The following is a 27,912-nucleotide window of genomic DNA, read 5'->3' as shown; positions in this document are numbered from 1 at the left end:
AAAAAGAAAGTCAATTTAAATTTTTATGAGCGTTTGAAGTTCATATTTTTACAATATTCGATATTCACTCGATTTCTCAAGTAGTGATATTCCTGTTTTGTTGTTATTCAAAAAAGAATAATCATAGATACATGAAATTTACACCATAAGTTTATTTTATCAATAATTCCTAAACTTTAGAAAATGTTCAAAACATTCCGACTATTTTTGAGCTGTTTGAGGACATTTTAATTTAGGTATCAATTTTTTAATTTTTTTTTTTTCTATAAATGTCAATTAAATTTTATTTGTTGGGTCAAAAAGTGTGAAAATGTAATACTAATTAATTAATGTAAAGCCCCTGATATATTTTTACTATAGCAATTGTAAAATACTTCTACACCATTTTTTTTTGCAAGATTTTGAATTTCGAATATTGACAAAATGTATTAAAATTGAAATTCAAAAATTATTTTGCAGTTAAAAATTTATAAAATGTTTAACTTTTATTTAAAATTTAAAATAAGCCTCCACATAAATAGGTTATATATAAATTACTTTATTCACAATAATATCATCAATTAATATACCGTACTTAGTAATATCATAGGCTGACCCCCTTCTTTCGATTTTAATTTTAATTTTTCCTATGGTTATAATATTTTTATTATTTAAATTTAAAATAATATAATGATTTTAACAATTGAAGATTTTAATATTATTGAACAATAACTATTCGATCTTTTTCAGTAGGTTTTAGTTACAGAGGGTTCTTAATAATAAATTTGTATCGATTCGTATTCGAATTTATTTCGAAATAGATTTTTGGACCAGTTTTAGTCTTCAGTCTTGCAAGTTAAACTAACAAATTAATGTGCAGTGTGTATAATATTATAATTATTTTACGATTTATTCAATTTTTTTATAACTTTTTTTACGATAACAGAGATATAATATAAACTACGTGTATACCAGATTGAGTTTAATCTTTTAATGTATACTGGCATACTGCTTTAGTTTTTAATCTGTTTATGTGTACGATAGGATGTGATTTCTCAAACATTCAGTGCAAAATTATAGTAGACGGGATTTTTTTTTGTTTTTAAAACACGTGAAGACGTGATACATTATTATTGTATAATTATGAAATATATTACATACTATAGAAAACATTACAATACAAAGTGAATGTTCTTATGCTAAATGCATCATCAATAATAATTATATTATTTATTATTTAAATATTTATGAATAAACGTAATTTGGATTCGATTAAAAGTAATTCATTATTCATAAGTCTATATAAATAAACATCAGTTAGGTAAGTGAAAAATTAAATTAACTAAAACAATATTGAAATATATAATTGATTTTAGAGTATAAAAATGTAAGATAACCACATTTTAATAACTATAATCTAATGAATAGGTCTAACTCACTCAAGAGTAATATAATATTATAATAATATTATGTACGTTTATATTGATCTTTGAAAACATGACGATTTCTCATCGAACGATTTTCTTATTTTGATGTATTTTAAAAACGAAAAGCCGTATAATATAAAGCCTATATTATATATATATATATTATATGTAAAAAAAAAAATATTTTTGTGTGTATAGTTAATAGACAGTATTGACTATGTACATTATTTATAAATATATATTGTGTGTTTCTAAACAAATCGTTTAAATAATTTGAATTGAATTCAAAATCAATTTTAGTATAAGATTTTAGACCCAGGTCTTCCAAATAACGGACATATTATACTATTAGCAATGCAAAATACGAAGCAAATTCCGGAACCCAGTCAATGTGAACCAGCTAAGTACGAGTATAAGAAATCGTCGTATGAGGACATTTATGATGTGCTACAATCCTTACGCAAGTAAGTTGTAAGTAATTTTAAATGCTAGATAAATATTAGTAACACGTTTTTGTTTTTAGAAATGAAGTTCTTTGTGATATCAAAATAGAAACAGACGATGGTGGAGTTATATTCGGACATAAAGTGGTTCTAGCATCGGCTAGTCCATATTTCCTTGCAATGTTCACGAGTTTTTCTGAAAAGAAACAAGATCTAGTTGCTATCAGGCAGCTGGACTCTAGTGCCTTACAGCTCTTAATAGACTATGTTTATTCCGGGAAAATCTCGATCACTGAAAAAAACGTACAGGTAATAATAGATAATGTTTTATTTTTATATAGAAGACAAAATTGTTTATATTGTTTTTTTGTTTATTTTTTAAGGTTTTGTTACCAGCATCAAATTTTTTGCAATTACAAGAAGTCAAAAACGCATGTTGTGATTTTCTACAGGCGCAACTATGTCCCACAAATGTTATTGGGATAATTGCTATAGCTGATTTACATAGCTGTACGAAATTGTTAACAAGTTCAGAATTATATATTCAACAACATTTTTCGTACGAAATGTTATTTATTACTATGTTTCTATGAAAAAATTATAATTTTTTATTGTTATAATATGATTCCTAGGGATGTGATAGAAGGAGAAGAATTTCTGTCCTTGTCATCGGAACAAATGGTCAAGTTAATCGCCAGTGAGGAACTTACAGCTCCATCTGAAGAAAAAGTATGCAATGTAAAATTGATAATAATTGTTATATTTCAGTATCCATTACGGATGGGAAATTTAAGTAACCCACGTACATAATTAATATAGTATAATTAATTTATAAGTATATTGACTGTTGTAGATATTTGAAAGTGTTATTCGATGGGTAAAATATGATTTGGAATCCAGAAAACAAATTTTGCCCCAATTAATGGAACATGTGCGTTTACCATTAACATCGAAAGATTACATATTAAAAAATGTAGTTGATGAACCTCTTCTTAATAATTGTTCTAAATGTAAGTTTTTTACTCTATAATATGATTATTTACAGATTAATTTTTTTCATATATTTATAATTTTTTAAGGTAAAGATTTCGTAATTGAAGCCTTACATTGTCTTTTACTCAAGTCAGATGAGCTTATCACTATTCCACATAACATCCGGACAAAACCTAGACAGTCTGGTGGTTCTCATAAAGTATGGTTAAATTATAATTTATTTATTTTTCAAATAATATTTTAAACTATTAATTGACAATAGGTTATTTTAGTGGTTGGTGGATCAGGGATCAATTTCGAAATATTAGATAGTACAGAATGGTATGACCCAAAAATCAACAAATGGCAGTATGGCCCAAAAATGATCTCACCACGTTATGCTGGTTGTGTAGCTGTAGTAAAAGATAATGTTGCGTTATATTTGGGTGGTGAAAATTCTGAATCAACTTTTAAATCTGTTGATGGGCTAAAATTATCTTCAGAATCACCTCATTGGATACCAACCTACAACATGTTAGTTAAACGTCAAGATTTTGGAGTTGGTGTTATAAACAATTATATATATGCTGCAAGTTATATTGAAATATTACTTATTACTTTTTTAGTAATTTCTGTTACAATGTAGATACTAACATAATATAAATTATATTAAAAATTCAAGGTCGGCGGTTTTGATGGCAAAATTATTTTAAATAGTGCAGAAGTTTTTGACTGCAGAACTCGAGAATGGCGTAAAATATCAAATATGTCTACTAAACGACGTGGTCATGGGCATGGAGTACTGAATAATCTTTTATATGTGGTAATATTTTTATTATTTTATGATTTTAAATTTCTATTAGGTATACTTACATTTATTAAAATTGTAAGCGGATTAAACGAATTCTCGTGAGGAAATTAATGAAATATATATCCCCCCCCCCAAAAAAAAAAAAAATATTTCGATAACTCAACATTTTAAATTAGTAAAATTTCTAAGATAAATATAGGAAGCTATATTTTGTAAAATCAAACAACATTACAAGACTACAAATAATAAAAATCTACAATACTTAATACTTTATACTTCATTTGTCAAAGACATACAATATGAAAAATTAATAGAATAAAATTAATAATTGAAAAAAAATATAGTTTTAAAAAGTACAATCTTTGGAAAAATAATAGGTAACATTTATTGATACATATTCATCAATCGGAGTTTTGCCAGTTGCCACTATTATATTTATCAAGGCTGGGCAAGTTAACGATTTTTTTTTAACTCGTTAAGTTAAGTTATTAAATAATAAAGTTAAGTCAAGTTAAAAATTACTCGTATTTTTTTCGTTAACTCGTTAAGTTAAAAGTTAACTTTGATAAAAAAGTAACTTAACTTAGAGTAAAGTAAAAATTTGCAAATTTGTAAAAATAATAAATTCTAGAAACATAGTATGGTTTATTAGATAGTTTTTCTTTACGCTCGAGAAAATTACTGGGGAAATTTTAAATGATACATCAAAGTAAAAACCAATTCAAACATTTGCATTATTCTTCGGACGAAAATTAATTTAATTCAGATACTTTTGAAATAAAATGAACTTGAAGTTAACACGTTAATCTTGAAAAAAATTAACTTATTAAGTTAAAATTTAATTTGAAAAAAAAGTAGGTATCGTGTTAATTAACTTAACGTTTTAAATTAATTTTAACTTTTAACTCGTTAATGCCCAGCCTTGATATTTATTAATTAACATTAGATGTAACTTTTTACTTTTTTTTTTGTTTTAGTATTTTGATATTTATAGTGTTCAAATTATACTATTGCATTTTATACATGTAGGTATGTTTCTATTTAATTTCTTTTAACTTTTTTTATAAACATATGAGATATATTTGAATGAATTGTACGATAGTTAAAGTAATCTTAGGTATTAATGTTATTACTTAATAATATTGTTTAGACTAAATGTCTATTTTCAACATTTTAGATTATTTTTAATTCTAATTTACCCGATTTATCATACTTGATCAGGCTTGATTTTTAATTTCTTATACCTTTAAAAATAAATATCTTGAACATATTCATACAATATTAAAACAAATTTTTGTTCAACATCTCATAAAAGTGTTTTTAATTACTGCCATTGAAAAATGCTATATTTTATTCCGTAAATTGTATTTTCTAGGGCAAAGGATATTTAACCCTTTGCCGGCCAACGGGACTTTTAAGTCCTCTAGGTATTATATCCATTTAAAAATGGGTAAAATAAATTCAGTACCATCTGGCCATTGTGACTTAATTTTTAATCGATAACATTCACTCATATTTTCTGGTAAATCAATAGATGGCGATAAATATATCACAGTTCATGAATGAAATATAGTTTAGCCCATGAAATAAATTTCAATATTTATAAAAATAGCCTCATCGCGAGCCCCTATGATAAGAATTGGGTTACATTATTATTGTTTTTTTCGTCATAATCCTGAGAAATTGAACATACTGCTGAGTGCTGTATACTTTTATTATTGGTTACACATAAGTGTTTATTGACAATAATCACAACGGACTAAGAAGTTCCTATTATGGTCTTCCTACGACATTTTCATAGTTGACGATTTTTTTCACAGTTGCGCGCCAATTTTATTATATCATTATAATTCTTCTCTTTATTAATTTTGAGAGTTGACTTTGCTCGCATGTTAATTTTTTATATATCAATGTTTTACATTTGAAAATAATTTAAATAATAAAAGTCTTATTATGTACTATAATCTTGAATATCATACCTACTCAGTTTTTAAAATAAAATATAAAAAAATTTACCATTTAGTTTTTAATACAATAATTTTTTCCTTTAAGTTTATGTTGTTGTTAATATAAAGCATGTACTATATTTAAATTGAACATTGTCATTATTTTTTTAATTATTTTTAAGCTAATTATTACTAATTCATCATTGGACATAAAAAAATAGTTGGGCCGCATCGGACCAAAGCGACTTTTAAGTATACCCCCTAAAAGACCAATGGGACTTCTTTGTCTCAATTCTCAAAAATATTTTACAAAAACTCTAATTTCAAATTTCAAAATTTTAAAATTCATCAAAAAAATAAAAGACTATATTATAATGGTGCAAAAAAAAAAAATCAAATTTTTATTAACTATTTATTGTTGGTCTACAAAGGGTTTTAATCTACAAGTGTATTAATCAAATTGTGTAATCTGTATAGGTAGGAGGTTACGTTTCAAAGCATAGATTAAACACTGTTGAATGCTATTGTCCCAGTCTTGATAAATGGACGCCAGTTGCAGAAATGTGTGTACGCCGTTGTGATTTGGGTGTTGGAGTTTTAGATGGTGTGCTGTATGCTGTAGGAGGTAATGATGGATTAACAGTGCACAGGAGTGTAGAAGCATACAGACCTAGTTCAGGAATATGGAATAATATTCCGGACATGCATCTATGTCGACAGTCTCCTGGTATTTACTCGTTTAATAATTCTTAATTGTTGTATGAAACATATTTTTTCGAAATATATTTAATTCAAGTTTAACTTCTAAATATAGGAGTAGCTGTAATAGATGGATTATTGTATGTCGTCGGTGGTAGTGACGGAGCTTCTACTTTGGACTCTGTAGAATTTTACAACCCCAACACCAATACCTGGACAATGGTCACAGCGTCAATGAACTGTCCACGGTCGTCAGCAGGAGTTGTGGTCATTGATAAGCCAAGACATTTTAAAGCTGGTTATCATACATGATTTTTTTTTTTTTGATTCAATATATTATAACAACTTTATTCTTATATTGTATCTTTATTGTTTATCTGTTTATTTTATAGGTTTTGAATGTTTAGGTTTTTTTGTACCTACACTATAATAAAAATTGATAGCACATGATAGGCCACCATATTTTTCGTGGGCTGATCAAATAATTTGTGTGAGCTTCATATAGCTTACAATCTTTCTTATTGTATCCGTTTTGAGCGCAATATAAATATAACTATTCCTAAAGAGACTAAAGTGATCTAAAGTGGTCTAAAGTGACATAAAGGTCTAAAGTGACTTCAACACATTTGAGACCTGATTATGTATTTGTAAATTGTTGTGTTAAATTTGAAATTAACCCTCATAACTTTTATTATCCAAACCATTAATAAAAAAAAAATTATGATTATAAAATATTTATAATTATTTATAATATTATTTATACTAGGTAGGAGCAGATTATGTTTTGATGTACCTACATCAAAAATTATAATGTTGTCATTAATTCTATTATTATTGTACAACTCTGGACATATTATCTAAAATTCAGTGTTGGGTAGTAACGTAACGAAAATAACGAGTTACGTAATTTAATTAGAATATTATTCCCAAGTAACGAAAATGTAATGAAAATTACTTTTGATAAGTAATTTCTATAGAATAACGCGTTACAGTTTCGAATTATTAAGTATTATTGCGAATTAAAAAAAAATATATGTACAATGCGGGTGTTATTATGTTTACCAATCTAATATATGCATATATATTTAATTTTAACTCGCCACAATTCAGTATTCAATGTCTTTGAGTGTTTTGACATTTGACATGTCTAATTGCACCGTAAACCATGAGAACAGTTAATTAAATTTGTTATTAAATTTGATTCCTCTAAATAGTTACGCTTCGCAGAACGTTTTCTATGAATATCTAGTGTGGACTATTAAGTTTTATATAGGTACGCTTATGTTATTAACTATACAGGCTTTATAAAGAATTTAGTGTTGTACAAAAACTGTTCAATTTGAAAATATTTATTAGTTATTACTATATTAAGGATTTACATTAGGAAATAACATTAGGTAGGTTTCTGATAATTAAATAAAATCGAAATATTTACATTGCACCGCTATAAATCATCATACCCATTGGCATTTATAAGAAACAGTTTATTTTAGATTCTGAGCGAAGCGATGAATGTATTGATTTTACAACGATGTGTGTTTTTTTATTTTTTTTTGTGTCTGTCATCACCTTTTAGGACAGTAAAAGTGCTTGGATTTTCTTCAACAGTAACTTTTCTGATAGGAAAGTGAATCTAGTTGGTACTTTGGGGGGTCAAAAGTAAAAATTTCCCAGTAGTTTTCAAAAGCGACGTGAAAAACAAAAGAAAAATTAAGGAAAAACGGGAATTTCTACGCAAAATCTGTTTTCGAGAAAATCGATTTTGGTTTTTGGTGTAACTCTAAAACAAATGACCGTATGGACATGAAATTTTGACTGAATGTTTATATTAGCATTTTCTATACACCATAAAATTTTGAAAATATTTCGACTCTTTTTGAGCTGTTTACGGACATTGTAATTTTTCAATTTTTTTAGGTTTTTTTTTCTATAAATATCAATACAATTTTATCTGTTGAGTAAAAAAGCTTGAAAATGTAATAAAAGGCTCCTAGGTTATTGTTTTAAAGGCAGATGAAAAAAATTAAAAATCCTTAGTCACAGTTTTTATTTATAAACATTTAAAGTTCAAATATTGACAAAATACGGAAAAATCACGAAAATTAGCAAATTATTTTGAGTTGAGAATTCATAAAAATTTTTCTTTTTAAATCTAAGATTTGAAAATGTAATATAAGATAACTCATAAGTTTTATCTACCTTTATCAAAAAAAAAAATGTCTACAAGAAACTTAAATTAAATTTTTATGAGCGTCTGAAATTTATATTTTTACAACATTTGATATTCACTCGATTTCTCATGTAACAATTTTCTTATTTTATTGTAATTAAAAACGAATGACTGTAGATACTTGAAAATTTCACTGAATGTTTATATTAGCATTTTCTATATACCATAAAATCTTGAAAATATTTTGACTCTTTTTGAGCGGTTTACGGACATTGTGAGTTTTCAATTTTTTTAGTTTTTTTTTCTTCAAATATCAATAAAAAAATTTTTGTCGGGTAAAAAAGCGAGAAAATTGAATATAAGGCTCCTGATATATCGTTCTAATAGCAGTTGAAAAATATTAAAAATACATAGGCACAATTTTTTTTTATAAGCATTTAAAGTTCAAATTTTGACAACATTTATCAAATTTATAATTTTTTAATTATTTTGTAGTTAAAAATGTATAAAATGTTTAACTTTTATGGCTAAGGATTGAAAATTTAAAACAAGGCTCCACGTAAATAGGTTATATATAAATTACTTTATTCACAATAATATCATCAAATATACTTATTTCATAGTCTCCTATCATAGGCTGACTGACCGTTTTCGCTCAGAATCGTTTTTCTTATACAATGATATTATATCATTTAATTCAAATTTAACACCATCCATTACAGTGACCCTCTTGTAACCTACTGTACAGCAGAGCGACATCTACTTATCCACCTTTTTATAATTGTATAAGTCATTATTGTGTTTTATATGTATTATGATTTTCAAATACCTTATGTTTATGTTGTGAATTTGTGACATAAATACATAATATATTTAACTATATTATAATGATTAATTACTATTGGTAAGTAGGTACAATACTTAATTAGTACTATTTTTTAATAGTCATAAGTAATTACTATTGTTATGCAAATATGTATTAACTTAATATGTACATCTTTTTTTTTTTGTACCTCTTTTTCAAATTATACCTTTTTATTATAGGTAATGTATTTCTAGGTACATTATTGCCTGCAGAATGATAATTGCCAAGACATGTTTATAAAAATATATTTTTTTTTTTTAGTAACTTAATTACATTTATCTCTAAGTGACAAGTAAAGTAACTTAGTTACTTTTTAAAAGTAACTTACCCAACACTCCTAATATTGTTCCATGTTCTGTCTTATCCCATTATTCTTTTACCTCTATGGTTATAATAAAGCTTTATACACTAAAATTTACCTAACCAATATGATTATATTAATTTAATATCTGATTTCTCAATTTTAATTAATATCATTGTTACTGTTTATTTATTGTTATAGTCAATTTTTAGACTATTTGTTGGTAAAAATAAAAAATAAAAAAATAAAATAAATGTATTAACATTATGCTCAAACACGTCGTGGCTCCAAAAATATAAAAATTTGCAATCATAATTGTACGGTGTAAGTTGCGTTTGTATATAATATATATTTTATCATTACTTAATTTTAAAATTGTATATAAAAAATACCACGTGGGAGTGTTGTTATGGAACGCAATTTCAGCAGATTCCAAAAGCGAGCGACCTACGGGTTCTCACGGACGCACTGTAACGACACAGCAATGCAGTTATAACCAGGGCTCGTAACTTCATGCACTAAAAAATGCCTAAATAAGCATGCATTCATGCACTAAAAATTATCAAAATATGCATTAAAACATACACTAAAAAGTTCAAAAATCGTTTTGACGACGAACTTTGTACGGTAGAGGATGATAGTGGTAGCGATTACATTGTTTCCGCGGTACTACGTAAAACGCATAAAATCTAAATAGGACACTAGGTAGTCACACACACACTGAATAAAAATAAATCAAAACACTATAATTTTGTTAACGGCAAAGTAAATAAAAACAAGAAACTTTTCAAATATTTGTCTAAAAAATATTTATATTATGAAATAATATGCACTAACTACCGTAAAAAATCAACTATATGCCAAATATGCCAATAATAAAATAACACCCAAAACATGCAAAAACTTGCACTATCAAACTTCATATTATTATTACTATTGTTATGAAACGGATTTGTATCTCGGTTAGCATGTTTTCCTGTGTAGCGAAAAAAACATGCAGATGCATGGACTTACGAGCCCTGGTTATAACTAATACAAGTGTAGAGTAGTAAAATTGCCCCGAATCTATTTTCAGTTATTTAATTTATACGTTTGATTTTAATAATAGATAGATAGATAGAATACTATTTTTATGACACAAAGGTATTTATTATAGGATTATCACGTAAATCAGTATTTTAACAATTTGTCGACATTTGCGACGTGGATAATTATTTGTTAGCCGCATTCTTACCAATTACCAATTATTACGTTACTTAAAAGTATCTACAAACGTGATAAGATAGAAATGTAGGTAGCTAGGTAAGTATAGGCTACGTAACGTAATAAAAAAAAAAAAATCAAATTTATATTATTGCCTACCTATTAATATTGTTGATGTAGGTATGAAAAGTTTGAATATGATAATACAAAATGTCTAAAAGAAAATTGAATTTCATTAAGTGTCTATTTTCAATATAATATATTAAGCTTCGTTGTTTATTTATTTTTAAATACTGATTATCATACTTGATCGATCTTAAGTATTAATTCTAATAATTGTTGAACTTATACTCTATTTAATTTGAAATATTAACTTACTATTGACTCATAATAAATATAATATGTTTCTAATTAAAAAAACACAATGTATTTATCCAACGTCTCAAAAATATTATGTATATAATGATCCCTTTCATTGAAAAATGCAATGCGATAATATTGTGTCTAGGAGATTTTTTGTCTGAGGGCTGAGACAAGTGAAATTTTGCAAGATGTATTAATTCAGTTACAATTGTGTAGGTAGACGATTTTGATGGTTCATCAAAACAGAGATTAAACTCTGTTGAATGTTATCATCGTCTCCATCTTGATAAATGAAAATCAGTCGCAGAAATGTGTGTACGTATTTAATGTGCTAAAAAAAAGTCAAAATATATCGAAAATGTTGCCATTTATGATAAATGCCAGTCTAATTATTTGGTGAAATTTTCAAATGTCTACGGTTACTATTTTTTGAGTTTACTACACAACATTTTGCTAACAGACCGAAAAAAAACACATACACATCATTATAAAATCAATACACTCTAAAGCACCGCTCACAATAATATGAAATTAAATTATATTAATAATTATTAAGTTAATAATACAATTAATTACCTATTTGAATACAATTGATTGCATGTGCAATATTAAATACGTAAACACCTAAAATTACATTTTTAAATTCTATGTTTTTGGAATAAGATTAATTCGATCAACAGTTTTACTTATAGTAAAATAAATTACATTAATTATAGCAATAGTACCTATCATAAATTAATATACTTAGTAGTATCTAATAAAATATAAAATCGTTTATCGTAAGCAATTATTTTTAACATTGAATTCAAATTTAATAGGACGTACCTATTTATACCTACGTACCTACATTCATTACGCAGTGAACTAATCAACATGTTTTTCCATTTAATAACAAATTTATTCGAATTGAGAATTTTGGAAATTTTACCTAATTAAACATCATATTTTATTCAATGCCGAATAAAGTTTTCAGTAGGCAACCGCTTTTCTGGGTGACAAAATGCATCGCACTTTTAATTGAGCTGTCTCTTATTCTTATCTATAGTATTTGATATAAATAAAAAACAAAAAAGTTATTTTTTCGTGAACTAAAAAATATATGTGTGAGGTTCATTTAGCTTATACAAACCTTCAAATTGTATTATTGTACCCGTTTTAAGCTCAATATAAAATATTATATAATTATTCCTAAATTAAAAACGGTTTTTGCTCACTTGTGATCTGATTATGTATTTTGAAATTGTTGTGTTAAATTTAAAATTAACCTTCAAAACTTTTATTATCCAAATCATTAAAAAGAAAAAAAATATGACCGCAATTATTTATAATATTATTTAGATTAGGGACAGTTCAAAATTAGGATATTCTCATTAATTCTTATTATTATTGTAAAACTCTATAAGTACCTTTTAATATTGTTCGGTGTTCTGTTTTATCCCTTTATTTTTTTACCTATAAAGGCTATATACACTAAAATGTACTTAACCAATATTATTATATTAATTTAATATCATGTTTCTTATTTTTAATTCACATCATTGTTATTGTTAGTTTACTGTTACAATCAGTTGTTAAACCATTAGTTGGTAAAAAAAATAAAACAATAAAAAAATAAATAAATATGCGCAAACACGTGTTTCCTTGTGTTTCCTAAAAATATATAAGAACGTGCAATCATGATAATATAATATGGTATTATATATACCTACTTAATTTTAAAATTATTTATAAAAAAAAGGTGGGTAAGTGAATGTCGCTCTGCTGTAGAGTAGGTTACAAGTGGGTCACTGTAATGGATGGTGTTAAATTTGAATTCAATAATATCATTGTATAAGATAAACGATTCTTAGCGAAAACGGTCAGTCAGCCTATGATATTACCAAGTATATTTGATGATATTATTGTAAATAAAGTAATTTATATAATATAACCTATTTACGTGGAGTCTTGTTTTCAATTTTCAATCCTTAGCTATAAAAGTTGAATATTTTATAAATTTGTAACTAAAAAATAATTATTAAATTATAAATTTGATAAATTTTGTCGAAATTCGAACTTGAAATGCTTATAAAAAAAAAAATTGTGCCTATTTATTTTCAATGTTTTTCAACTGCTATTGTCACAATATATCAGGAGCCTTATATTAAACTTTCACGCTTTTTTACCCAACAAATGAAATTTTATTGATATTTATAGAAAAAAAAACTAAAAAAATTAAAAACTGACAATGTCCGTAAACAGCTCAAAAAGAGTCAAATTATTTTCAACATTTTATCGTGTATAGAAAATGCTAATACAAACATTCAGTGAAATTTTCAAGTATCTACAGTCATACGTTTTTTAATTACAACAAAATAAGAAAATCGTTACATGAGATATCGAGTGAATATCAAATGTTGTAAAAATATGAATTTCAAACGCTCAATTTTTCACGTCAAGTTTGAAAACTACTTAGAATTTTTTTTACTTTTGACCCCCCAAAGTACCAACTAGATTCACTTTCCTATCAGAAAAGTTACTGTTGAAGAAAATCCAAGCACTTTTACTGTCCTAAAAAGTGATGACAGACCCAAAAAAAAAAAAAAAAAATTTAAAAAAAAACACATCATTGTAAAATCAATACATTCATCGCTTCGCTCAGAATCTAAAATATTACATGAGAGCGGTAGCCATGCAAGTATACGGAACGTTGTTTCAGCAGATTCCAGAAGAGAGTGACCGACTCTTTTCAGAGGCGCACAGGAACTATGCAGAAGCTAGTGCAGTAATAACTAATAAGTATAGTATAGGTAGTAAATTTGTACCGAATCTATTTTAAGTTATTTAATTTGGACGCATCATTTTAATAAATTCAGTGTAATTTTTACCGTAACAAATTATTTATGTAATTATTTTGTCATTGCATAATCAATTGCCTTATAAGTTATAACCACTGCACCGACGAATACTTCAATCATTTTTTTTCAGATAAAAAGTGTGCAATAATGTTTTATCAAGAAATAATAATCCTGTAAAATATCCAACAATTATTTTTATAATTCCACATTAGGTACTATTATTTTTTTTAAAAATTATGTTAGTTTTACTTTGTTTGAATACCAAATCACATAAATATATGTATATTTACCCACATATTAAAATCTACATAAAAAAGGTGGGTAAGACGTGGTTACCGTTTAAATATCTATAATTCTGTAACAGCGATATACAGTATACACTACTTATGAGAAAAACTTTTATTACTAGTTTTATATAATCTATGTAACTGACTTCTGATACATGTAACATAATTAAATCAGTTTATATGCGTTACACAATATAGATTTAAAACAAAACACTAAAACAGTACTTATAAGTTATATTGCGTGTATAATGGGCTATGAAATATATTTCTTTTTTAAATATTTTAAACATATTAGTGCATCTATAGTATTTTATACAAGTGAAAAGTATTACAATTTCAATTTGGAACCACAAAATGATAACAGTGAGATAATAAATTTGTTGAGTAAATAATTTAGATACCTAATCGTACTAAAAATATATTGTTCCCAAGTTCGAGTGTAACTATAGATACACTTTATTTTATATATTATCATGCCATGACTTGTTATCTATGAATAAACGTACATAGTATGAAAATGTGGAAAGGATAATTATTAATTACCAACATATTACGTATACCTATATCATATTTTATAAAACAAAAATGTATGGAATTTATAAATGTTATTTCATTCTAACGATATGAAAAATGATACAAGGTATAAAATATTTTGATTCAAATTATAATTTATTACATACCAGATATATAGGTGGGGTTCTGGATGGCAGGTGGGGTCGATGCGCAATGTCTTCATAAAAAAATACATTTTGTTGAACGAGCTATATACGCTTTAGTCTGTACTCTGTAGTATAGTTTATCACACACTATTTATGTAATTATACACTATAATATTATACTATTTACCTAGTGTGCAAGACAGTATATATTTTTAAAAATATGACACCTACTAATAATAAAGAACAATTAGAATAAATAATACTATATTATTAATCACTTATTACCTACTTGTTAAATTTTGACTAAATTAAAACCTATAATGTATTATGCAATTGCAATGGAACTATTAAAATATTCATTATTGAAATACTAAGTTATATTATTCCCATAAAGTGCCCGATCAGATTTTAATATGTACTTCATAATATAATATAAATATATAATATACCTAATTAGCCATTATATTATTATGTAGGTATAATGGTTAATATATATATATATATATATAGATGTAATCAGACACGGTATACAATTTTATTATATGAGTGGTTTAAAATTTGAGTAACTAACCATGTAATTGCTAAACCATATAAAAACAAATCCAATCAATATATTTAAAAAAAAAAAAAAACAATATTATTGTACCGTTTATTTTATTTTTAAGAGGAGCTATTAACGCTACTCTTGCGTTTGCAAGTTTACATGGCAAATTTTAATTCACTAGTTTCAATAGTGTGCTCAGAGCCGTGCCGTTACGATTTGGCGCCCGGGGCAAAATTAAAAATATTCGCCCCCTATTTTATTTATCATTAATCATAATGCGTTTCATTCCTATTTAATTTAATTTAATTTTTTTTTTACAACGTATTTTGAACATTAATTTGACAAAAAACTAAAGTTAATTGTAATAGTAATTATTAAACAAAATAGTTAGGTATAATTTATTAATTTATACCGTATTAAATAATTAAAAATGATAAAAATCACAAATTATATTATATATACATGTTATATTTACAAACGTATCATAAGAGCGTATCATATATAAGTATCATATAGTTAAAACTTAATTTAATAATTAATAATTTGTATCTGGTTTTTATTTACTAACGCTTATCGCACTTCGCGTGCTCGACGTGCAGTCGATTTTGAGATAAAGAATACGATAATTTATTATAAAGTCAATAATATAACAAGAATAAAACGTTTGGTTGACTAATTGTTACTCCTCAAACATAGTTAGAAATTTGTTCAGAAAAAATTTGTAATGGTCCAAAATAATTGTAAAACAATAATCTTTCTCATATATTTTATTTATGTAAAGTTTAAAATATTATAAAAATGTTTGGCGCCCCTTTAAACCATGCGCCCGGGGCATATGCCCCCTAGCCCCCCCCCCCCCCCACGGCACGGCTCTGAGTGTGCTGTTAGTTTTGACATAAGTGGGAAATTGATCCATCGTCAAACTTTAAGAACATTATCTGTGTTTGAGCGTCTGCGACTATTTCGATATTTAAATTCCCAAACAAGATAATAAGTGTGTAGTAACCGCGGGTTAAAGTTAAATTCCTTTTCTGATAATCGTAATACAATACTACTGAATCTTTGTTTATGTTCACCATACAATGGCACATATTATATTACCGTGGGAACACAACTGGCGAAGGGGACGACTGTCAGCCGAAATTTGCCAGATCAGCGGATTATTTTCCCTCTCTAAGACCGCGCAGTTGGGTCCGACCTGAGGCAGTCCGTTCTAGAGAAGTGAGATCAGTAGTTGTCGTAGGTAGTGGGTAGTAACAACTGTACAAGACTCATCTAACTGCGAGAGCTCACTTCTCTCCTTTGTCTTATAATAATATGATAATCATTACGTTTATGTTATTTTTATAATATAACATTTTTCTATCTACTCCTGCTTTGCCTTGTCTTAGGATCAATATATTTATGTTTGTTTTCTAACTTAACACGTCAAAAGTGATACCTAAACCAGTATTGTTCTGTCGATAGAATACATTTTTATACATTAACACACGTTATCTTCTTCATCGATTGCCGGTACACACGCAAGGATACGTCACAGGTATGTGAAATATCGCAAATCAACAATGTTTACATCTCGCTTGAAAATTAAAATACCGCTTAAGCGCAGATAATGTTCTTACCTAAACATTTGATAATATAAGTCAATTAAATCTATAACAGCACCCTATTGAAACAAGAGAACGAAAATTAGATAATAATATGGCATACGTGCTTGAGACAGAGACAACAAAAACAAGAGTAGCGTCCTCTTAAATTATTTAAAATAATTAAATTCACAACTATAGTAAAATGTTATAATAATCAAATTAATTTTTTAGAATAATATAATCAATTGGTTTCAGAGCTCCGTTGAAAACAATATAAAAACAAGATTGCTAAAAATAATGTTCGAACACATGTGTCACGGTCTACAGACTATTTGTTTACCTATCAGTTCAGCGGCGTCAAAATATTTATTACCTTTGACAATTATTGTCCTAGGTGAGTTTAGTAGGTAGGGGGTCACCTTTGTCATTCTTTAGTTATTTTATGAAAATTTGTTGAATTTGAACATTAAATGTCCGGTAACGATAATAAAATAAATTAGGTATATAATATTATTTCGTCACCATAGAATCAGAGAGACGTATCAACCAAATGCACACTTTTCAGGAAATGCAAATTGCTATATTTTAAAAACTAATTACGTTTTTAAAAAAATTAATGGAAGTTAGCATTTAGGTATCTTTTTTTTTTTGTAATTTTTATGTCTTTATAAAGCAATTTAAATTATACGTCTTAAACTTTTAAAATGTATAATTATACTTTACAGTAATCAGTTTAATACAAATACAAATCCAAATCAATATAACCATATTATTAATTGTTTCACAATTAAATTATAATAGTTACCGTATTTTTATTACCTATGTTCATCACTGGAGATCACAGTTGATAGTCGCTTTCTTTTTTTTAGATTTATTATTTTGCAAACAAACAATAATTATTATTACAATAGATTAGGTATATATTGCATTACTAGATAATAGTTTACTCACCTTCTTTAACCTTTAATCTACCTGTTGTTAATTGCATTACAAATTATCATAGGTACTCTTAATTGATAGGAATTTAGGCCTTAAATTTAATTTACCCATTTATAAATACAATTTTAATTTTTAGTACGGAGATACGTTACTTTAACTCTAATCCAAATTTTTTTTTTTTTATTAGGGTTAAGGCTTCGACTACTAGGTCATTAGTCTATGGTTCTGTAGATTAGTTTACACGTGTGTGTTTGATTTGGCAGAATTTTTAATTTGGGCACCCGTGGGTATCTGCCATGCCCGGGTGGGGGATGGCGGCACTTGTTCTCCGGACAAGGCCCGAAGAAAAATGCTGCCCGCGACCGAGGTATCGAACTCAGGTCGGCTGCGTCACGCCTTAGTCCGCCCGGCCACTCCGTCCCCCTTCTAATCCAAATTGTCGTGTTTCTTTTTCTTAGTGACGTAACGGCCGAGTATAATACGAGCGATTTACCAAAATTAATTTTTTTTATATGAATAGGCAACTCATAGTGAGTTACAAGTCTTACACATTTTATGATATTTTACTTTTATTCATTATCATAACATTATTATCTTTTTATTTATAGGTATATTATTATAATATAAAAACAAATTTGTTGAAAAAAGCGGATATTTTTAATTTTCAAATTAAACTTTTGAATACTGTAATAGGTACCTAGTGTAAAACAAGTACCTAGGTAATAATATCATATACCTAATCAACAAATTGTTAAACTCAGTCTTTAAGTTTATCTATTCATCAAACAACAACAAAAACAATAACGTAACAGGTAAAAATGAATATATTATTATAATCAACAAATAATGTCCAGTAATAATAATAATAATAATACAGTTTACTCTCGATTATCCGCTGTCTTCCACGGAATCGTCTACATACGTATATGTATACAAAAAAATATCTTTCCATTATAAATCTCTTATTAGTTATTGGATGAGAGAATGTTGACGAAGAAAACATTAATGAGTGGATAAATTGTGATGCCAATGATCCAGGATTTGAGCGTCTTAGTGATGAACAAATAGTAAGTGGAGCATTAGGTACAGTTTCGGAAAGTGAAGGCGAAGAAGAAGAAAACGATGAAGTAAATGAAGTAAAGCAAGTGAGCCATGAAGCAGCTCTAAAACATATAGACGGGATCATTAAATGTCTAGAAGAACAAGGCGATACAACTCTGTGTGACAAAATGTTATTGAAAAAACTTCAATTACAAGTTAAAAAGAAGAGTTTTCAAACAAAGAAACAACAACTTGTGACTGATTTTTTTGCACATAAATAATTTATAATTTTTATTCATTTTTCATTATACATGTACATACCTTCATTGTAGGTACATGACGTGTATCTTTTTTAATAATACATAATCTGTAATAATAATTTTCAATTTCAATTTCCAATTTAGTTTTTATTATAAAATTTAATTTTGCGGAATTCGTTTATCCGTGGATGTCCTGCCACCCTATTCCACGGATAATCGGGAGTAAACTGTACATTATATTATATTATTTGTCGGCAGTACAACTACGGAGCCGTGGTACCCACTTGGCTTAAACATGACCGTGATTTCAGATAGTTCCTATCACAGAATTTTCTGTGATATTATTTTATTTAGCCATAGAGTAATATGATAATAATTTGCGTCATTATCCTTATCTGTGATAAGCATACGATCACAAACTCGCACGTGGTCGGCGACTCGCGTCTCGCACAAATGCCAAATTATTATAATATTGTGTTACCGAACAACAACTTTACTCGCTGGACGGACTCGAATGTCTTGCAATAATCGTTAATTATTATGATACAATTATTCGTTAATGTGAAAATAACTACAAAGTCGTAGATTAGTGTATTACTATAAATTATAGTCGTTGGACACTCTCAAGTTTGCGGATGAATTTAGTTTTTATAATCAAGAAACTTCAAATTGTTTAACGCAAGTTTATTAAAACGTTGATACATTTATAATAGGTAGGTATTTACAATATCACAGTTAACATTACATTGCATAAATGTAGGTATGTTTAATTACATTGTACATTAGGTATTGAAAATGATATATTTTATACTTTTTGATATTGACCGAACTAGGTACTTACGACTGAACCTACTAGAAAAATAATAATACTACAGTGTTCTTATGATTGGTATTTCTATTTTCTATGCAGTACGTAAGAGGCACGAGGGTATTCTCGCTTTTCGGTCCTAATCTGCGCCTTGTATCGCTAGTCGCAACAACTTGTTGTAACTAAAAATAATTTAATTAAAAGTTGTACTCGATGCCTTTTTTTCATTTTACTAATGAAGTATATAATTAATCATCAATTAATAAAGCAAGTTAGACATAAGCGTTTAAAAATAGTCATTTATGCATGAAGAAAATACATGTCTTTTTTAAAAAATGTACTTCAAAATAAGTACAGCGGAGGCTCTGTCCCCTGGATAGTAATAGCTGTTACCTTTAAATTTGATTTATAAAAAAAATAGTTAAATTAACACGTTCACTGTCCGATGACCCATATGTGGTTTATGGTTTATTTCTTGATTGGTCCCTATTGAAAATTGATTAACAGTACGCGCTAGTCCAATTCGATAAGATTATTTTTGATTATATTTGGAGTGCCACAGTAAGCTACATCTATAAAAAATAACAGTAAAATTGTCCATGTAAGGGCCCGTATTACAATCGTTAAACTAAGATTAAACCACCGAATTTGGCCAGTACAATCAGTGAGTTAGGCATAAGCAACGTTTAAACTATGTTTGTAAAATAAGCCCTTAGTGTTTGATATCTTTGTGTTAACTGGTAATAGTAATTTGTATATTTTATGTTGACAACAAACATGCATTTGAACATCTAGTACCCGCCTGAGTGTAATTAAAAAAAAAAAAGTACCTACACATTTTACTACCCATTAATGTTTTGTGATTAATCATCCTAATTAAAATCTAAATTTATTTTATTCTGTCAATATATGTTTGTTCTGGCATAATCATATTAATTTTAATATCATTGTTGTCAATGATTTGAAGCTAAAACAACAAATAACAATAAATGGAAATAAATGATTGAAGCTAAATAAGAAAATATAACTTTATTGATTCAACTAAATATTAAAAGTTTACTAACCTTCTAAAAACAATACAGTGTGTGTGTGTTAAGAACAAAATATCATAATATTTCATAATCCATTCATGATTGATTAATTTTTTTGTCGTTATTAATTATTTTTTTTAATTGTATCATTTTAATATTTGTATGTACTTTTAATAGCATATTGGAATACTGTTGTTGTGTTAAGAATTCAAAGCTCCTGGACTTAATAAATATACAATTTGCAATGCAACATCTACAAGAAATACCAATATTCACTAGTTGTGAACCAGCCAAATTTGAGTATACAAAAAGGTCTTATGCCGAAATGTTTCAAGTGTTACAATCTTTACGCCAGTAAGTAGGAGGTGATTTAAACTGCCAGATAAATACTATTGACAAATGTTTGTTTCTAGACATGAGGTTCTTTGTGACATTAAACTGGAGACAGATGACGGTACTATAATATTTGGACATAAAGTGGTTTTAGCATCGGCTAGCCCATATTTCCAAGCAATGTTCACACATTTTGCAGAAAAGAATAAAGACCTTGTAGTTATAAGAGAATTAGATTCTATCACTTTACAAGTCTTGGTAGATTTTATTTATTCTGGGAAAATCGTGGTCACCGAGAATAATGTACAGGTAATAGTAGATAAAGTTTGATTTTGTTTTAGACAATACAATTATTTAAATTATTTATTGTTTATTTCTCAAGAATTTATTACCGGCGGCAAATCTCTTGCAATTACAAGAAATAAAGGAGGCATGCTGTGGTTTTTTACAGACACAACTGCATTTTACAAATTGTCTTGGTGTAAAAGCGTTAGCAGATTTACACAGCTGTCCACAATTATTAACAAGTTCAGAATTGTATATTAAACAACATTTTTTGTACGGAATATTATTTGTTGTTATGTTTTTATAAGGAAATTGTATTTATTGTTATATTTTGATTCTTAGAGACGTGATTGAGGGTGACGAATTCCTCTCCTTATCATCTGATCAAGTAGTAAAGTTGATCTCCAGCGACGAACTTACTGTTCCATATGAAGAAAAAGTAAGCAAACTAAAATTGATTTTTCCTACATTTTTTTATTGGGGAATGTAAAATAAAGTTACTTTCATATTTAATTAAATTTATTTTTTAATTAAGACCCTGTTGTTGCTCTAAAAATATATTTATGACACAAACAATGCCCTAAAAAAATATTTTGTTTTTGACCTAAATATAAACATCAACATATTATAAATACTAAAAAGTGGGTAAGTGCAGTGAGGTGGAGTAAGATAGCGGTGATGGAAGTTTGTCCATTGTCCCTTCAGTCCTCGGACAGGATAGTGTATTATTACAGTTTTCATTTTGAATGTAATTATTGCATTTGATAAGAAACAATTCTGAACAGACGAAAGAAAATGTATGAATCATAAATACCTATGTATTAATAAGTAACCATTAATTGTATATCATATACCTAATGGGAATTAGGTAATTTTTAGATTTTATTCATTTCTATGGTGATAAGCAAAGCGTTAGAAAAAAATAGGTTAAGAAAATAAATGTTGGTGGTTTTTTCCATGGCGTTAAAAATCTATTGAGAATATCGAAAAATGTCCTGTCTAATGTACCATCTTGATCCAATTTTCTAAAATATAAGATACTATATTATGTTAAAATCAAAACATTCTTTCTGGTAGAAACTTTGTTTACAGGATAAAAAAACAAATGAACAGAATCTTAAATAAAGTTCTGGTTTTTTCTTCAATTTCTGTTGAATATAAAAATATTATAATGAAAAATAATAAACCCATAATTTTTCTCAATTGGAAATAGTAAAAAAAAGGACAAAATTTAATAAAATTTGAATATTTTCTATATGTATGTTATCGTAACATAATTTAAGCTAAGAAACAATACTCTTTAATACTAATTACATATTTATAAGTATATTTATTTTTTTTAGGTATTTGAATGTGTTATTCGTTGGGTTACACAAGAATTGGATTCTAGAAAATGTATGTTATCCCAATTAATGGAACATGTGCGATTACCGTTACTATCAAAAAATTATATATTAACAAAAGTAATTGAGGAACCTCTTCTAAATAATGGTCTTTGTAAGTTTTTTCTTAAAATATGATTTAATTGTGAAAATGTGAACTAATTTATATTTTATATTTTATAATTTTTTAAGGTAAAGATTATATTATGGAGGCATTAAATTTTCATTCACTTGGGTCGGATCAGCTTATCGACTGTATTCCAAAAAATATACGTACTAAACCTAGGCTTGGAGATAAAGTATGATTCCTTTATAATTTATTTCTCTTTCAAATATTTTATCTATTTAATTTTAACAGGTTATTTTAGTGGTTAGTGGATCCGGACATTTTGAAAATCGTACAGAATGGTACGATCCAAAAATCAAGCGATGGCAGTTTGGACCAGAAATGACTCTTTGCCGAGTTAAAGCTGGTCTAGCTGTATCAAGAGATAATTTTGTGTTTGCAATGGGAGGTCATAGTTGTGGATTACCTGTCCAGACTGTTAATGTGCTTGATTTATCATCAGAACTACCTTGTTGGAAAACATCCGTTGAGATGTTGGTTAAAAGAAGTAAATTAGGAGTTGGCATGATAAATAATTGTCTTTATGCTGTAAGTTATGTTGAATTATAATTTTCATTTATTTTATTATTTCTATTATAAATTAGGAACTTATAAATTGTATAATTAATTCAAGGTTGGCGGATACGATGGTGCTAATACTTTAAATAGCGCAGAACTTTTTGACTGCAGTACTCAAGAACAGCATATGGTATCTAGTATGTGTACAAGGAGAGCTGATTTTGGGGTTGGAGTACTGAATAATCTTTTATATGCGGTATTTTAATATTTTATTTAATAATAAATTGTAAATAAATTCCTCCAAGAAATAATAATGGAATATATCTTTAAAACAATATATTTTGATAAAATAAAAATTTAACTTAACATTGATATTATACTAGTATCATAAATATTTGTTTAAATACACAATTCAAATCATAACATCAAAACCTGAATTTTTTTTAATTATTACTCCTATAATATAGGGAATAACAAAACTAGATTTCATAATATATTAATAAAAATAATTTGATATATGTTATTTGTTATAAATATTGTTAATATTTGAAAATAATAACGCAAAATATAATAATATTATAAAAGTAAATTAATTTTCGTTCTATGTATACAGTGTGTTTCACTCAAATGGTAACACAAAATATTTCCGTTCAGTGACCTTGGATTGAATTAGGGATTTTTCGAGGAGCTAGGGAATACTAAAATACACATTTTGTGATCATTTTCGAATTTTTAATTCTTTTATTGTGCGCATGCGCAGTAAAACTTACATTTTTTAAATGGAAGCACCTATTTTTAACACCAGATTTCGATAGAACTATTTTTTTTCAAGCAACTTTGATAAACAAACTATTTTCCTATCACAAAAATTGACTGAATTACAGCCATCCCAAGTTGAAACAAAAGAAATTGTTGTTACATTTTCAATGATCTGTATTTTGTAATTTTATTATTATTTTTGGTTGGAAGCAAGATAAATGGAAGGGCATGCGTTTATAGGTTATTTAAATAAAGTTATTTTAGTAAAGTAATTTTTATAATTAAGTTTAAATTTAATTTAAATTATTTTTAAACATATTATTAAAAATAATACAAAATAATCACCTTATAAATTGTTCAAAGTTTTCCCCGTTGTTAAGTAAACATGATTGTAATAAAACATATTTGTTCCTTGGTCAGTCTTGTGCATGCTTCGGTGATATTTTGGTAAAATTTACATATTTTTTCAAAATAGTTCTTATTGTATTGTGAACCAGATAGCACAAAATAATTGTATTTATAACGTGTCTTTATCGGCTGACTAGTGGATAAGACTATGTTGTTCACTACTACCTACCTTTGTTTATCTTATTAAATTGGTATACCTACTACCTACCTATTTTTGATTATTAGGTTATTTCACTGAAAGTTATAAGTTTATAATTATAATTTGATTATTCAAACCGTGAATTACGTTCGTGTTGGATACATTTGCATTGAATTCTGATTTTTCTTGTTTTATTTTAATACAAAATACAGAACATTGAAAATTTAACAAAAATTTTTTTTGTTTCAACTTGGGATGGCTGTAATTCAGTCAATTTTTGAGATAGGAAAAAAGTTTGTTTATCAAAGTTGCTTAAAAAAATAGTTCTATCAAAATCTGGTATTGGAAATAGGTGTTTCCATTTAAAAAAATGTAAGTTTTATTGCGCATGCGCACAATAAAAGAATTAAAAATTCGAAAATAATCAGAAAATGTGTATTTTTGACCTTAATTATAACTTAATATTGTTTAATTTTGATTAAATAATGATTCTTTATTAGTTGATCAAGATTGATTTTTATATCTCTAACAATTGTTGATTTTTACAATAATATTTAGTTTGATATATACATGACCAATAAATATAGTTTTTTAATAAAAAAAAATAATCTACTTATTATTTAAACGTTTCATAAATAATCTATTCAATCATGATAATTTAAAAATGCTATGTAATAATATTGAATTTCAAGTTGTTTTTTTTTCTTGGCAAGAGATATTTACTCCGCTATTTGTTTTAATTCAATTGTTTAGGTCGGAGGTTATGATTATTCAACAAGCCAGAGGTTAAACTCTGTTGAATGTTATCATCCTAGTCTTGATACATGGATACCACTTGCAGAAATGCATGTGCGTCGAAATGACGTTGGTGTAGGAGTTTTGAATGGTGTGCTGTATGCTGTAGGTGGTGGCAATAGATTTGGAGCTCTGAAAAGTGTTGAAGCATACAGTCCAGCTACAGGAGTTTGGACGACTATCGCAGACATGAGATTGCCTCGACAAAATGCAGGTAAATTCTTGTGGAATAGTTCAAAATTATTTTATAAAACAGATTTTGGTAAATGTATTTAATTCAAGTTAAAATTTTACTATAGGTGTAGTGGCATTAGATGGTTTATTGTATGTCGTCGGTGGATGGCACTTTTTAGATGTTCATGATTCTGTAGAAGTGTACAACCCCATCACCAATACCTGGTCCATGCTTAAAGCATCAATGAATGTACCACGACGTCTAGCATTAGCTATTGAAAGGCCAGCTCATTTTTAAAATTTGTAAAAATACATGATTTTTTTTCTGTAGTTATAATAGGTTTATATTGTTTATAGATATGTATCAAAATACATTTTTTTGTCTATTGATTTGACTATTTTTTTAATGTTTTATTAAAAGGACTGTACAATATAAACTGAATATATATTAAATAAACAAAGTTTAAAATTTATGAAATAGTATATTTTTTATGTAGAAAAGTGTAGAACACAATAATCTTGTTTTTTCTCTTAGTTTTCAAAATACCATTCGACATGGTATAATTTGTTGATCACTCATTTAAATTAATTATAGACATTTTTTATATCTTATGACTTACAACTATCGTCCAGAAATACTTCAGAAAGATTTATTGTTTTTATATTGTATAATATTTAAGTATATTATGCTTAATTAATAATTCTGTTATATTTGACTAGTATGTTTTGATTTGAATTGTAAATTCATATTGTATGAATATTGAATATATAGAAATGATAAACGGAAATAAAATCCATGAAAAACAATTAGTTAATGAAATATATTTGTTTTGTGCTTTAGACTTAACTTTAAAATTAGTAGAGTTACAAGTTCAGCTACAACCTAATATATTTGTTATTAAATAAAAATTAAAAATAATTTAATATTATAAAATACTTGGCACAATAAGAGACAATTTTTGATAGAGTAATTAGAATCTGATATTTTAAGAAAGTATAACGTTTTTATTTATTTTATAGTTATTTAAAAATATTGTTCTTGGGTACTTGAAACTTTTACTTTATTATCAGTGGCGGCAGGATATAGGATTATTTGAAGCATTTACTTTATGTCTGAAATGTGTGCGTGGGTGTACAATCGTAAGACCTCAACATAAATATCATGCCAAATATTATAATTAATAGTTATTAATGGCCCCTGCTAATAATATTGGTCCAATAAAGGTGAAAATATTTAAAATATAAAATATGCTTCAATGCCTTCACAATTTTGTGCCGCCACTGTTTATTATTATATTTTATATACACAATGATATTTTCAAAACCCTTGATAAATTTTAAACTATTTTACCTATACCTATATTGGTATACGGTATACCATGTACCTATTCACACTGTCTTACACAAAAGTGTAAAATTTATAACAATAAATTATATATCAGGGGATCCATCAAATGTAAAGACACCTATTATTTCAAAAACTATAAACGTTTTAAAAATATTTTTACTATTTTTTATTGCTATCAATTATTATTTTTTTTAATGATAAAGGAAACCTAAGATACATTTTTAATTCTGTATCCTTGAGTAAAATATTTTTGGTTGGAAGTCAAATATACTCATCCTTTTTTTTCTTCAATAATGAATTAGTTCAAATTCTGATTTTTGGAATTTTTAAATATACATTTAGTCTTAAGACAATATTTTCAAATATTTGAGATTTGTTGTACTACTCAAGAAATGTCTTGTTGAGTTAAAAATGCAGTTCTTCAAATGAAAACACCGCTTTCCAACTGAAAATTATATAGTGAATAATTTCTCTGAAAATGTTGACGTAT

The 27,912-nt window shown here is 26.9% G+C and overlaps 1 protein-coding gene across 1 annotated transcript; it reads left to right on the top strand.

Moving 5' to 3' along the window:
• Nucleotides 1–250: 250 nt before the first annotated feature.
• On the top strand, nt 251–26,552 carry LOC132947810 (uncharacterized). The gene is made up of 21 exons (XM_061018040.1): nt 251–1,870; nt 1,930–2,158; nt 2,233–2,408; nt 2,482–2,578; nt 2,703–2,859; nt 2,929–3,041; nt 3,105–3,410; nt 3,504–3,644; nt 6,056–6,305; nt 6,393–6,575; nt 19,073–19,253; nt 21,352–21,528; nt 21,588–21,816; nt 21,890–22,065; nt 22,135–22,231; nt 23,136–23,289; nt 23,367–23,473; nt 23,533–23,829; nt 23,915–24,055; nt 25,859–26,114; nt 26,200–26,552. The coding sequence occupies exons 1-21, from the start codon at nt 1,761–1,763 to the stop codon at nt 26,370–26,372; spliced, it is 3,750 nt and encodes a 1,249-aa protein (XP_060874023.1). The 5' UTR covers nt 251–1,760; the 3' UTR covers nt 26,373–26,552.
• The last annotated feature ends 1,360 nt before the right edge of the window (nt 26,553–27,912 follow it).

This window comes from Metopolophium dirhodum, chromosome 6 (assembly GCF_019925205.1).
Source record: "Metopolophium dirhodum isolate CAU chromosome 6, ASM1992520v1, whole genome shotgun sequence".
Taxonomy (NCBI): Eukaryota; Metazoa; Arthropoda; class Insecta; order Hemiptera; family Aphididae; genus Metopolophium; species Metopolophium dirhodum.
Note: the sequence above shows the minus strand (reverse complement) of the source record. Positions and strands in the feature narration are given on the sequence as shown.